This window comes from Mobula birostris, chromosome 1 (genome assembly GCF_030028105.1).
Source record: "Mobula birostris isolate sMobBir1 chromosome 1, sMobBir1.hap1, whole genome shotgun sequence".
Lineage (NCBI taxonomy): Eukaryota > Metazoa > Chordata > Chondrichthyes > Myliobatiformes > Myliobatidae > Mobula > Mobula birostris.
In genome coordinates, this window is record NC_092370.1 from 228474611 (window position 1) to 228487891 (window position 13281).

General features: G+C 41.2%; 1 protein-coding gene across 6 annotated transcripts in view; it reads left to right on the plus strand.

Annotated features, from left to right (window-relative positions):
- The window catches only part of LOC140205546 (centrosomal protein of 128 kDa), a 642143-nt gene that overhangs the window by 20409 nt on the left and 608453 nt on the right, over positions 1 to 13281 (plus strand). For 5 of the 6 annotated variants that reach the window (XM_072273171.1, XM_072273204.1, XM_072273166.1 and 2 more), the window contains exons 4-6: positions 1773 to 1884; positions 7014 to 7135; positions 11179 to 11270. In XM_072273171.1, coding sequence (XP_072129272.1) covers positions 1773 to 1884; positions 7014 to 7135; positions 11179 to 11270 — 326 coding nt within the window. The remainder of the gene's footprint in view (positions 1 to 1772; positions 1885 to 7013; positions 7136 to 11178; positions 11271 to 13281) is intronic. The other variant, XM_072273178.1, reaches the window with a different exon arrangement.

Consider the following 13281-nt stretch of genomic DNA (forward strand, 5'->3'; position numbering starts at 1 on the left):
GTTACCATATGAGGAACGTCTGGCAGCTCTTGGGCTGTATTCTCTGGAGTTCAGGAGAATGAGGGGGGGATCTCATAGAAACATTCCGAATGTTAAAAGGCCTGAACAGATGAGATATGGCAAAGTTATTTCCCATGGTAGGGGAGTCTAGGACAAGAGGGCACAACTTCAGGATTGAAGGACGTCCATTTAGGAGGGAGATGTGGGGAAATGACTTTAGTCAGAGAGTGGTAAATCTGTGGAATTTGTTGCCACAAGTGGCTGTGGAGGCCAAGTCATTGGGTGCATTTAAGGCAGAGATAGATAGGTTCTTGATTAGCTGGAGCATCAAAGGGTATGGGGAGAAAGCAGAGGAGTGGGGGTGATTGGATCAGCCCATGATGGGCTGATTGGCCTACTTCTGCTCCTATATCTTATGGTCTTATTGGCCGGGGTCAGCCCACAAATGTTGCCATTTTTACAGTGCCAGCGCAGTATGCCCACATCTTACTAAGCCTAACCTATACGTTTCTGGAATGTGAAAGAAAACTGGAACATCTGAAGGGAATCCACACAGTCACGGGAAGAACATACAGACTTCTTACAGACAGTGTCAGGAGTTGAACCTCAAACACTATCACTGGCGCTGTGAAGTGTTGTACTGTCTGCTGCGCTACCATGCCAGAAATTTTATTTTGCGTGTGGAAGACCACTTAAATTATGAAAGATTTTACTGTGTGGTGAGATTCCACATATTTTCAACATTATTTTATAGAAGGCTTTTCTTGGTATTTACTCTCATTGTGCAAGGTCAGAACTCATAAGAGTAAATCTGCATTTTAGTATCTTGAGGGTTAAAGAAAATATCTTTCAGCATTGAAATTTGTTGGTGCCCTATCTGCTTTTAGGTCATGTACTTCTACCTTCTGGGATGAATGTCTTCTGAATACATTGCTGTGCTTTATGGCTCTTTGTTATTTGTTTTATTTTGTAAATCCTCAAACTTGGAATGGGCAGTGTGCGCTGTATGGCTTCCTTCTATGCCATAATCTCTAGTGCAGTCTTGAGTCATTCCACTGCATAGCTTCGATAGTAATAAAAATAAGCAAGGATATAATGCTGACACTTTATACGGCATTGGTCAATCTGTAGTTGGAGTTTGTGAGTAGCTTTGGACCCCTTAACCAGAGACCAGGTGCTGGTGTTGGAGAGGGTCCGGATGGGGGTGATGACAATGGTACTGGGAGTGAAAATCTTAATGTACCAAGAGAGTTTGATGGCTCTGGGCCTGTATACACTGGACTTAAGAAGAATGAGGAAGGATCTCATTGAAATCTGTTGAATATTGAAAGGCCTAGAGTGGATGTGGAGACGATGCTTCCAATGGTGGGGAAGTCTAGGACCAGAGGGCACAGCTTCAGAAAAGAAGGATGACCCTTTAGAACAGAGATAGGGAGGAATTTCTTTAGCCAAATGGTGGTGAATCTGAGGAATTCATTGCCACATATGGTTCTGGAGGTGAAGTCATTTGGTGCATTTAAAGAGGAGGTTGCTAGGTTCTTGATTAGTGAGAGCAACAAAGGTTATGGGGAGAAGGTAAGAGAATGGGGTTGAGAGAGCTAATAAATCAGCCATGATGAAAATAGCAGAACAGACTGGTTGAGCCAAATCGCCTAATACTCCTCCTACAGTATGATTTATGGAGAATTTGTCTTGAACCGTCCTTATTATCAAAATTGAAATGATATATTGAAACAGCAACATAATACAATTCTACCATATTTTTTTTGAAGCTGCGAGATAATTTAGAACAATCCATCGATGAACTACGAAGCCAGCGATTGAGTAGAAATGCTGGAATAGCTCCTCTTCGTGCAAGTGATCTGCAAAGTGACTCAGCTGCAGGTAAAGGAGATGTTATGGTTAGGCCATAAAATGCTGTGTTTTTCTTCAGATCTCAATGTAATCAAAGATGATAAAGATTACCTTTATTTGTCACATATACAAACCCCATTTCCAGAAAAGTTGGGATATTTTCCAAAATGCAATAAAAACAAAAATCTGTGATGTGTTAATTCACGTGAACCTTTATTTAACTGGCAAAAGTACAAAGAAAAGATTTTCAATAGTTTTACTGACCAACTTAATTGTATTTTGTAAACATACAGAAATTTAGAATTTGATGGCTGCAACACACTCAACAAAAGTTGGGACAGAGTTAAAATAAGATTGAAAAGTGCACAGGATATTCAAGTAACACCGGTTTGGAAGACTCCACATTAAGCAGGCTAATTGGTAGCAGGTGAGATATCATGACTGGCTATAAAAGTAGCGTCCATCAAAGGCTCAGTGTTTGCAAGCAAGGATGGGTCGTGGCTCACCCCTTTGTGCCAAAATTCTTGAGAGAATTGTTAGTCAGTTCAAAAGGAACATTTCTCAACACAAGATTGCAGAGAATTTAGGTCTTTCAACATCTACAGTACATAATATTTTGAAAGGTTCAGAGAATTCAGAGACATCTCAGTGCGTAAAGGGCAAGGTCGGAAACCACTGTTGAATGCGCGTGATCTTCGAGCCCTCAGGCGACACTGCCTGAGAAACCGTCATGCTACTGTGACAATTATAGCCACCTGGGCTCGGGAGTACTTCGGAAAACCATTGTCACTCAACACAGTCAGTCGCTGCATCCAGAAATGCAACTTGAAACTGTATTACGCAAGGAGGAAGCCATACATCAACTCTATGCAGAAACGCCAGCGAGTTCTCTGGGCCTGAGCTCGTCTCAGATGGACCAAAAGACTGTGGAACCGTGTGCTGTGGTCAGATGAGTCCACATTTCAGCTAGTTTTTGGAAAAACCAGACGTCGAGTTCTCCGTGCCAAAGATGAAAACGACCATCCAGATTGTTATCAGCGAAAGGTGCAAAAGCCAGCATCTGTGATGGTATGGGGGTACATCAGTGCCCACGGCATGGGTGAGTTGCATGTATGTGAAGGTACCATTGACTCTGAGGCATATATTAGGATTTTAGAGAGACATATGTTGCCATCAAGGTGACGTCTCTTCCCGGGACGTCCATGCTTATTTCAGCAGGACAATGCCAGACCACATTCTGCACGGGCTACAACAGCGTGACTTTGTAGACACAGAGTGCGTGTGCTTGACTGGCCTGCTGCCAGTCCAGATCTATCTCCTATTGAAAATGTATGGCGCATCATGAAGAGGAGAATCAGACAACGGAGACCACGGACTGTTGAGCAGCTGAAGTCTTATATCAAGCAAGAATGGACAAAATTTCCAATTGCAAATCTACTACAATTAGTATCCTCAGTTCCAAAACGATTAAAAGTGTTATTAAAAGGAAAGGCGATGTAACACAATGGTAAACATGCCTCTGTCCCAACTTTTGTTGAGTGTGTTGCAGCCATCAAATTCTAAATTTCTGTATGTTTACAAACTACAATTAAGTTGGTCAGTAAAACTATTGAAAATCTTTTCTTTGTACTTTTGTCAGTTAAATAAAGGTTCACGTGAATTAACATATCACAGATTTTTGTTTTTATTGCATTTTGGAAAATATCCCAACTTTTCTGGAAATGGGGTTTGTACATTGAAACACACAGTGAAATGTGGTACTTGCACCAGTGACTGACACAGACTGAGGATGTGCTGGGGGCAACTATGCTTCCAGTATCAGTGTAGCATTCCCAGAACTTTACTAACGATAACCTGTACAACATCTGGAATGTAGGCGAAATCAGAGGACCTGGTAGAAACCCATACAGACAGCGGTGGGAATTGAACCTTGATTATGATTGCTGGTGGTGTAAAGCATTACGATAACTGCTATGCGACTGTGCTGCCCTCAAGAGATATTTTGGTGCAGCATTGAAATGTAGCATTTGTCTTTAAGAGATCAAGTAGTATTGACCCATATTCAAAATGCTGGTGGAACGCAGCAGGCCAGGCAGCATCCATAGGAAGAAGCACAGTCGACGTTTCAGGCCGAGACCCTGTGTTGCTTGAATTTTCAGCATCTGCAGATTTCCTCGTGTTTGCGTTGACCCATATTCACTGGATTTTAAGAACACCCAAGGTAAATTCGTTGAGGTACACAGATTCAAAGAGAGATTTGGAGGATAGTAGTTGTACTACCCTCCAAATTTTAGTTGTAGGATCTAGAGTTTAGGGTACAGTCACAGGATGAGGGATTGGCAAACTAGGAATGAAATATGGAGAAATTACATGGGGGGTTGTAAATTTGTTGTACTTAAGTTGTGTTTGGTCAGTTATTGAGACTATTCAAAACTGGGTTCAATAGGTATTTGGACATTAAGGGAATGGGTTAATGGTGATCAAATGGTGAAGGTGGTTGATGATAAGTGGAAGAATCTGCCATAATATTGAATATTAAGTAGTTATTTGACTGACCCCTGCTCATTCTCATATTTCCAAACAATGCCCTGAAGTTTTGGACTCCACTACCTCAAGGGAGAAACACTGTAACCTTCACACTGTCCCTCATGGGTTTTATAGACCTCTATTGGGTCATACCCCAGTCTCCTTCATTTTAAGGAAAATAGCCCCATCTTAGCAGAACTCACAAAAATGCTGGAGGAACTCGGCAGGACAGGCAGCATATAGGAAAAGAGTACAGTGGAAGTTTCGGGTATTGTTCGGATTTCCAGCATCTACAGATTTTCTCTTGCTTGTGAATAGCCCCATTTTACTAGTTTCTCTTTATAACTTAAGTATTCTAGTCCTTGTAAACTCCTTGTGAATACTTCTGCATCCTTTCCATAAGCCCATAAGGCATGGGTGCAGAATTAGATCCATTGAGTCTGCAACATCATTCCATCTTAGCTGATTTATTTTCCCTCTCAACCCCATTTTGCTGCCTTCTCCCTATTTTACTAATCAAGAAACTATCAACCTCTATTTTAAATATATCCAATGACTTGGCCTCTACAGCCATCTGTGGCAATGAATTCCACAGTTTCAGCAGCCTCTGGCTGAAGAAATTCCTCCTCATTTCTGTTCTAAAGGGACATCCTTCTATTCTGAGGCTGTGCCTTCTGGTACTAGACTCACCCACTACAGGAAATGTTCTCTCCATGTTCACTCTATGTTGGTCTTTCAATATTTGATAGGTTTCAATGAGATTCTCCCCCCCCCCCCCCAATTCTTCTAAAATTCAGGGAATACAGGCCTAGAGGCATCAAACACTCCTCAACTGTTAACCCTTTCATTCTAGAGATAATTTTCTTGGAACCTCCTCTGGACCGTCTCCAATGCTAGAATGTCCTTCCTTAGATAAAAGGGCCCTAAGTTCAAGCTTTGTACTCTTAGTCATTTGGTCTGAACGCTGATGAGTATGAACTTAAAAATAAATCTGCTGGGGGTGTGGACTACCGTACTGAGAACTCCGCTGTTGCTACTTCTCCCCATTGGGTACCTTATACTCTCCCCTGTCCTGTGATGCCTTTGGCTGAGGGTCTGCCTGTGAGGACTAGTTTCGAGGAGGTGATTGTGTGCTGCAGCTACTTGATGCTGAGATGTGAAGCCTTTACAACCACTTGAGGATCCAGCAATAGACAACCCTTAGCATCATACTCCACTTGAGTAATCACATTAGTAATACAGGCAGGATCTACTGCATGTGTTGATGGCTCACTCGGGTCTTGCAGTTTCTCTCATCACCTCCTCTTGGATGCAATGGAAACTCCCCTCTTTGTTTGGCTGCACAGTTTTACAAGAGGAAGATTACCTTTATTTATCATATGTTCATCAAGTCATACATCGTTGGAGTCAAATAAAGTCAGTGAGGATTGGGCTGGTCAGCTCACAAGTGTCAACGCGCTTCTGGTGCCAACATAACATGCCAACAATTCATTGACCCTAACTGTATGCCTGTTTTGGAATGTGGGAGGAATCTGGAGCACTCTTGCAGTCATGGTTCTCCTTGGTCTGGAGATTCCTCAAGCTTGGTGATGGTCACCTGCAGAGGGCAGGGTTCCTGACACATTGGCATGCAGCAACAGAGAGCACAGAAGTTTGTGATAGATTCCCTACACTGCTGTGCTGTTAGTAGTGCACCTATATATTTCTGAACTCCTTTTTTTTATTAAAACCCTGTGTTAATTTACTTACGTCTGTTGATACTCCTTTCTGATTCCCTCTAATCTCACTCTTCTAATGCTATTTTGTTCTCTCTTTATCTTTAATTACTTTATAAGGTATTGCAATCACAGTTACTTGGGTTCCTATATTCGTGCTATTAGCTTCAGATTATTTTCTATTATCAGCTGTGGTGGCATTTTGTTCTTTGTTGGGATTCCCGCATACAAGTTCAGAAAGTTCCACAGTGAAAATGTTGCTCATCCTTTCTCGTTTATTCACACTTCTTGTCATTATAAGTAGATTATTAAACCCGTTGTTTTCATGTTATAATGCTTCAGTTTTACATTTTTTTTCCTCCATCTTCTTCCTTTGTTTGATCCTAGAATATCCCAACTAGTACAATCTGTTCTTTGCCTTTTATCTCAATTCACATGGATTCTTTCAGCCCTTTTAGCTGCATGCATTCTTGTAACTGCCATAGTTCTAATTTACACTATAACCCTGCCCATCATTTCTTGTTTTCTAACATTTCTATGTAGTGCAGAATTTAATTGTCAATCCCATGTTTCCATAATCATTGTGGTCTCCATTTTAATTACTGTCTTCAATTTCCCAGTTTGATGTTGATTCTCTGTGGTCTGCTTTGTAGGCAAATTAATATGCTGTTATTTTTCACAAACTCAGTTTTATATTTCTTTCTACTTTCCATAACCATCTTTGTTCTCCGAGTATCAACCTTATTTCTAATGCTATTTTCATTCTTTTTATTCCTGTTCTTTATATTGCAAATATGCCTAACATTTCCTTTGCCTCTTTTATTAAAATCCACTTAAGTCTTTGAACAATTTATGAACTTTCATTTCTGATCTCCCTTATTTAATGTAAAGTGAATTTAACTAATTTTGTGTTTTCAGTAGGTCATCGATACTGCCCTACCTCGCCCCTCAGGGACCCTGGAAGTTACGCAAAATCAAGTCTCAGAAGGTCTAGATCTGCCTCTGTGAGATTTGTAGATGAGACTGAGCCACTGAATCATGTATGTTAAAACACCAAATGTCATTCTGCTAATGCCCATTGTGTTTAGAAACTTGGAGATCTGGAACCTGTTTGCCTCTCTTTATTCCTGACTTACCATTTTATAACTTCATTGATTTAGTTTAATTACCTAATCTCAAAATTGTCAGTTTGTTTCCCATTGTGATTATCTTAGCTGTTTAATACGTACATGAACATATACAATACATTGATCTCAAAAATTGTTTACGTGGTAAAAGAGACAAAAGAACTGTTGGATATATTAGCAACTTAAATCAGAATCAGGTTTATCATCATCGGGCATGTATTGTGAAATTTATAATCTTAGCAGCAGTAGTACAATGCAATACATGAGAATATAGAAAGAAAAAAATAAGTAAAGCAATTGCAATAAGTATATATTTGTATATTAAATAGATTAAAAATAGTGCAAAAACAGAAGTAATATATATTTTTAAAAAAAAATGAGGTAGTGTCTATGGGTTCAAAGTCCGTTTAGGAATTATATGGCAGAAAGGAAGAAGCTGTTCCTGAATCACTGAATGTGTGCCTTCAGGCTTCTGTACCTCCTTCATGATGGTAACAATGAGAAGAGGGCATGCCCTGGGTGAATGGACATTGCCTTTCTGAGGCACTGCTCCTTGAAGATGTCTGGGATACTACGGAGACTAATACCCAAGATGGAGCTGACTAATTTTATAACTTTCTTTTATTTCTTTTGATCTTGTGCAGTTGCCCCCCCCCCCCCCCAATACAGACAGTGATGCAGCCTGTTAGAATGCTCTCCATGGTAGGAGTATTTGAGTGTTTTAGGTGACGAACCAAATCTCTTCAAACTCCTCATGATATGTAGCCATTATCTTGCCTACTTTATAGCCACATCAATATGTTGGGACCCGGTTAGATCCTCAGAGATCTTGACACTCGGGAACTTGAAAGTGCTCTTTCTCTCCACTTCTGATCCCTCTAAGGATTGGTTCGAGTTCCCTTATTTAACCCTTCCTGAAGTTCATGATTAGCTCTTTCATCTTATTGACATTGAGTGCGAGGTCATTGCTGCGACACCACTCAACTAGATGGTATATCTTGCTCCTCTATGCCCTGTCATCTCCATCTGAGATTCTACCAGCAATGATTGTATCATCAGCAAATTTATAGATGATATTTGAGCTATACCTAGCCGCACAGTCATGGGTATAGAGCGGATAGAGCAATGGGCTACACTCCTGAGGTGCGTCAGTGTTGATCATCAGTGAAGAGGAGATATTATCACCACTCCGCATAGATTGTCATCTGGTTAGGGAGTTGAGGATCCAATTGCAAAGGGAGGTACAGAAGCCTAGTTTCTGTAGTTTATTGATCAGGACTGTGGGAATGATGGTGTTAAATGCTGAACTATAGTAATGAACAGCATCCTGACGTATGTAGGTTTTTTGTATTGTCCAGGTGATCTAAGGCCGTGTGAGGAGCCATTGAGATTGAGTCTGCCCTAGACCTGTTGTGGCAATAGGCAAATTGCAGTGGGTCCAGCCCTTTGCTGAGGCAGGAGTTCATTCTAGCCATGACCAACCTCTCAAAGCATTTCATCACTGTAGATGTGAATGCTACTGGGCAATAGTCATTAAGGCAGCTTGCACTACTCTTCTTGGGTACTGCAATATTTGTTGCAGGTGGGAACTTCCAACTGTACTAGTGAGAGGTTGAAAATGTCCTTGAACACTTTCACCAGTTAGCACAAGTTTTCAGAGCCTTTCCAGGTACTTCATCAGGGCCCGCCTCCTTGTGAGGTTCACAACCCTTAGGGACAGCCTAAGGTATTCCTCTGAGACAGAGATCAGAGGGTTACCAGGTGCAACAGGGATCTTCACAGCTGTAGTTAGTTTCTCCCCTTCAAACTGGGCATAGAAGGTGTTGAGCTCATCTGATAGTTAAGCATTGCTGCCATTCATGCTATTGGGTTTCACTTTGTAAAAAATAATGTCTTGTAAACCCTGCCTGAGTTCATGTGCATCCGATGTTGCCTGCAACCTTGCTCAGAGTTGTTTCTTAACTCTAGAAGTAGCCCTCCGCAAGTCAGACCTGGGATATGTACAGACCTGAAAGAAGAGGGATGAAAAGAATGAACAGAGCATACAAAGAAATAAGGATTGATAGCTGGGGCACAAAGATGACTGTAAAAAGTAGCAATAAAATACAATTCAAAAGCTGATTTGCATTGGCTCTTTGCCTTTGTTAAAATTCAGCTTTTGAATGGACTTCCTGCTGTTTCAGTTCATACTAGAGGTAATGTGACTGCTCTGCACCTGGTTAATACTGTATACCCACCATCTAGGTTATGCCAGTTGTATCTGAAGGTGTTAAAGTGCTCCATTTCAAGTTGGTATTGATAGTTTTACTATAATTATATGGCTTCTTAATTCACCAGATGGACCATATGCCATTATTAGGAAAAGTTAAAGGCACAGGGCTTTCTAATCAACACCTTGCTGTGCTTAGGTACGATGGTCTTGGCAAATTCCTGCTCACCCAGCCTGGAGTATCTAACAGTGAACTACCTGTTACGGGAGTTCACTTCAGCTATCCTGATGACAATCTGCACCCAACCCAAGACCTGTGCTCAATGAACTATACCCTTTGGACAACAGCCTTGAAATAGGACACCCTGAGGCCATCTGCATCATTGCCAGTAACTTTAACCAGGTCAACTTCGAGAGTGCTTTACCAAAATACTATCAGCATGTCTCCTATCCCTTGACGTTGCTATACAACTATCAGAGATGCTTATGGAGCCACCCCCTGCCCACAGTTTGGTAAATTAAATCATCGGGCTATGCTCCTTCTCCCTGGATTCAAACAGAAGCTGAAATGTGAGGACTAGTACAGAAAGTCGCATGGTGCTGCTCTGAGGAAACAGATGAGCTTCTACGTGATTGCTCTGAGCTGATAGACTGCTCCATGTTCAAACACAACACTCTGCCTAGATGTGTATGTCACTACCATCATGGGTTTTATCAGTAAGTATTATGAGGTCTGTGTACCAAAGAGGACAATCCGGGTGTTTCCAAACCAGAAAAAATGGATGAAACAGGAGATCCACTACCCTATTGAAGCCTAGGTCTGGGCATTCAAATCAGGTGACCTTGAGCTTTACAAAAAATTGAGATATACTTTATACTTAACCTTCGTAAAACCTTGGTATAACCTTCGTAAAGCTATCAGGGATGCCAAGAGACAACACCAGACCAGCCATCAGTTATTATTATAATAATAATGGTTCCATTTTTCATAAAGATTAGTTGCAGCATAACTCACAAGCTATAATGGGCTACAAAATGAAGTCAGACAACATTGCTGACAACTGTGCATCCCTTCCTGATGAGCTTAATGTATTCTATGCATGTTTTGAATGGAAGGGGATCGGAATGGCATCGCTCACCCTGATAACCTCCCATGCACCTGTACGCACACTCACCAATGCAGATGTAATGTCAATCTTCCAGAGAGTGAGCCTGTGGAAAGCAAACCTGGTTTGGATGGAGTCCCAAGATCTCATGCAGATTAGGTGGCAGGGGCACTTGTGGACATATTTAGCGCCATTTCAATCTGAGTTTCCCACTTAGCTTAAGAAGACCACTATCATCCCAATATCTAAGGAAAACAAGGTAAAGCTTTTTAACAACTGCCATGTGGTGGTGCTGATGTCCACCATTATGAAACGTTTTGAGAGGCTGGTCATGGCACACGTCAATTCCAGCCTCCCGTATAACCTCTACCCACTGCAATTCACCTACTGCTGAAACAGGTCTACAGCGGATGCCATCTCCCTAGTCCTACACTCACCTCTGGAGCATCTGGACAGTAAAGGCACTTACTCATCTCCAAACTCCTAAATCTAGAATTCAGCACCTCCTTTTGCAACTGGATCCTTGACTTTATTTATTCAGAGATACAGTACAGTTACAAGTCCTTCTTGCATTACTGAACATGAAAGTATGAAGCTGTTAACTTGTAACTTCAGTCTGCTGAAATCTTGTCTTTCTACAGGTGCACTCCTTGCATCAGTCACTAAGGGACCTCAGCAGTGATCAGCTACGGCTTGGAGAAGAAGTTGACCAGGAAATAGCTAGGAGAAATAGGTATAAAATGTTTCTATTTGGTTCAGTTTTATTGTATAACCTGAAGTAACAAGTATGCTTAAGGAATTAGATTTAGCTAGTTCCATAAAATCATGACATTATCAAATCAGTCAGCATTAGGTTTGCCAATCTAGTGTGTATTTTAAAAGGTTTCCACTTGCAGTGCCTATAAAAAGTATTCCCCCCCCCCCAGAAGTTTTCATGTTTTATTTTTTTTGCAACATTGAATCACAGTGGATTTAATCTGGCTTGTTGTGACACTGATCAGCAGAAAAAGAATTTTTCATGGCAAAGTGAAGACAGATCTCTGCAAATGTTCTAAATTAATTACAAATATAAAACAGAAAATAATTGATTGAATAAGTATTCACCCTTTTCAGGTCAGAATTTAGTAGATGTATCTGTTGCAGAGAACAGGTGAACCCAAACGCAGGATACAGATATGGAGGTAGAGTAATCTAAAGGGTGTTTATTAACAGTTGCAGGGAAGGCCGGGAGTGAGGATTAGGCAGAGGAAAGCTGAGGAGTGAGTGGGGCTTGACCGGGTTGCTGCAGTGGGAGTGCGGCGTTTAATCACCGAGCCAACGGAGAGTGTAGGTGGGCGGCAGAACGAGGCAGAGCAGGGATGCAGACAAGGGTGCAAGCGTGGCTTGAGGAGAACAGCAGGCGGGAGGATGAACGGGAAGACAGGCGGCATGCAATGCTCCTATTAACACGGAGAGACAGAGTTAACACTGGCAAACAGCATGGAAACAAAACTTAGAATACACAATTCTAAGCGGCCTAGAATGTGAACAACCACACTGCCTGAAGCAATGATCTGGCCATGAGTGGATGGGAAGCCTAGGTATTTATGCTGCAGGTTAGATGAGATTCAGGTGTGCCGCAATCAGGAACACCGGGAGAACACGGGAAAAGGGGATTAAGAGAACATGAGGAATAAACAACCAGGACCGTAACAGTGTCTTTGGCAGCAATTACAGCCTTGAATCTGTGTAGATAGGTCTCTTCCAGCTTTGCACATCTGGGCACTGCAATTTTTCCCCATTTTTTCCAAAACTGCTCAAGCTCTGTCAGATTGCATGGGGATCATGAATGAACAGCCCTTTTCAAGTTTAGCCACAAATTCTCAATTGGATTGAGGTGTGCACTCTGATTTGGCCACTTCAGAACATTAATTTTGTTGTTTTTTTTGCCATTCGTGTGTAACTTTGGCTTTATGCTTGGGGTTATTGTCTTGCTAGAAAACAAATTTTGTCCCAAGTTGCAGTTCTCTTGCAGACTTCATCAGGTTTTCCTCCAGGATTTCCCTGTAATTTGCTGTATTCATTTTACCCTCTACTTTCACAAGCCTTCCAGGGCCTGATGCAGCCACCACTATGCTTCATTGTAGGGATGGTGTGTTTTTGATGATGTGCGGTATTTGGCTTATGCCAGACATGGTGTTTAGTCTGATGGCCAAAAAGCTCAATTTTGGTTTCATCAGACCGTAGAATATTCTTCAGAATCTCCTACATGCCTTCTTGCAAACTCTAGCCAAGATTTCATGTGAGTTTTTTTTTCAACAGTGGCTTTCTCTTTGCCACACTTCCATAAAGCTGTAATTGGTGAAGAACCAGACCTTCCAGATACAGGTGTATTTTTACTACAATCAATTGAAACACCTTGACTGCACATGGTGATCTCCATTTAACTAATTATGTGACTTCTAAAACCAGTTGGCTTCACCAGTAATGATTTGGTGTGTCATGTTAAATGGGGTGAATATTATGCAATTAATTATTTTGTGTTTTGTATTTGTTATTAATTTGTATCACTTAGTAGAGATCTGTTTTCACTTTGACACGAGTCTTTTTCTGTTGATCAGTGTCAAAAAAGCCAAATTAAATCCACTGTGATTCAATGTTGTAAAATAATAAAACATGGAAACTTCCAAGGGGGTTGAATACTTTTTATAGGCACTGTACAAGGTCCAAGAGATTTTATTTTGAATATTTAATTTAGTTAGATT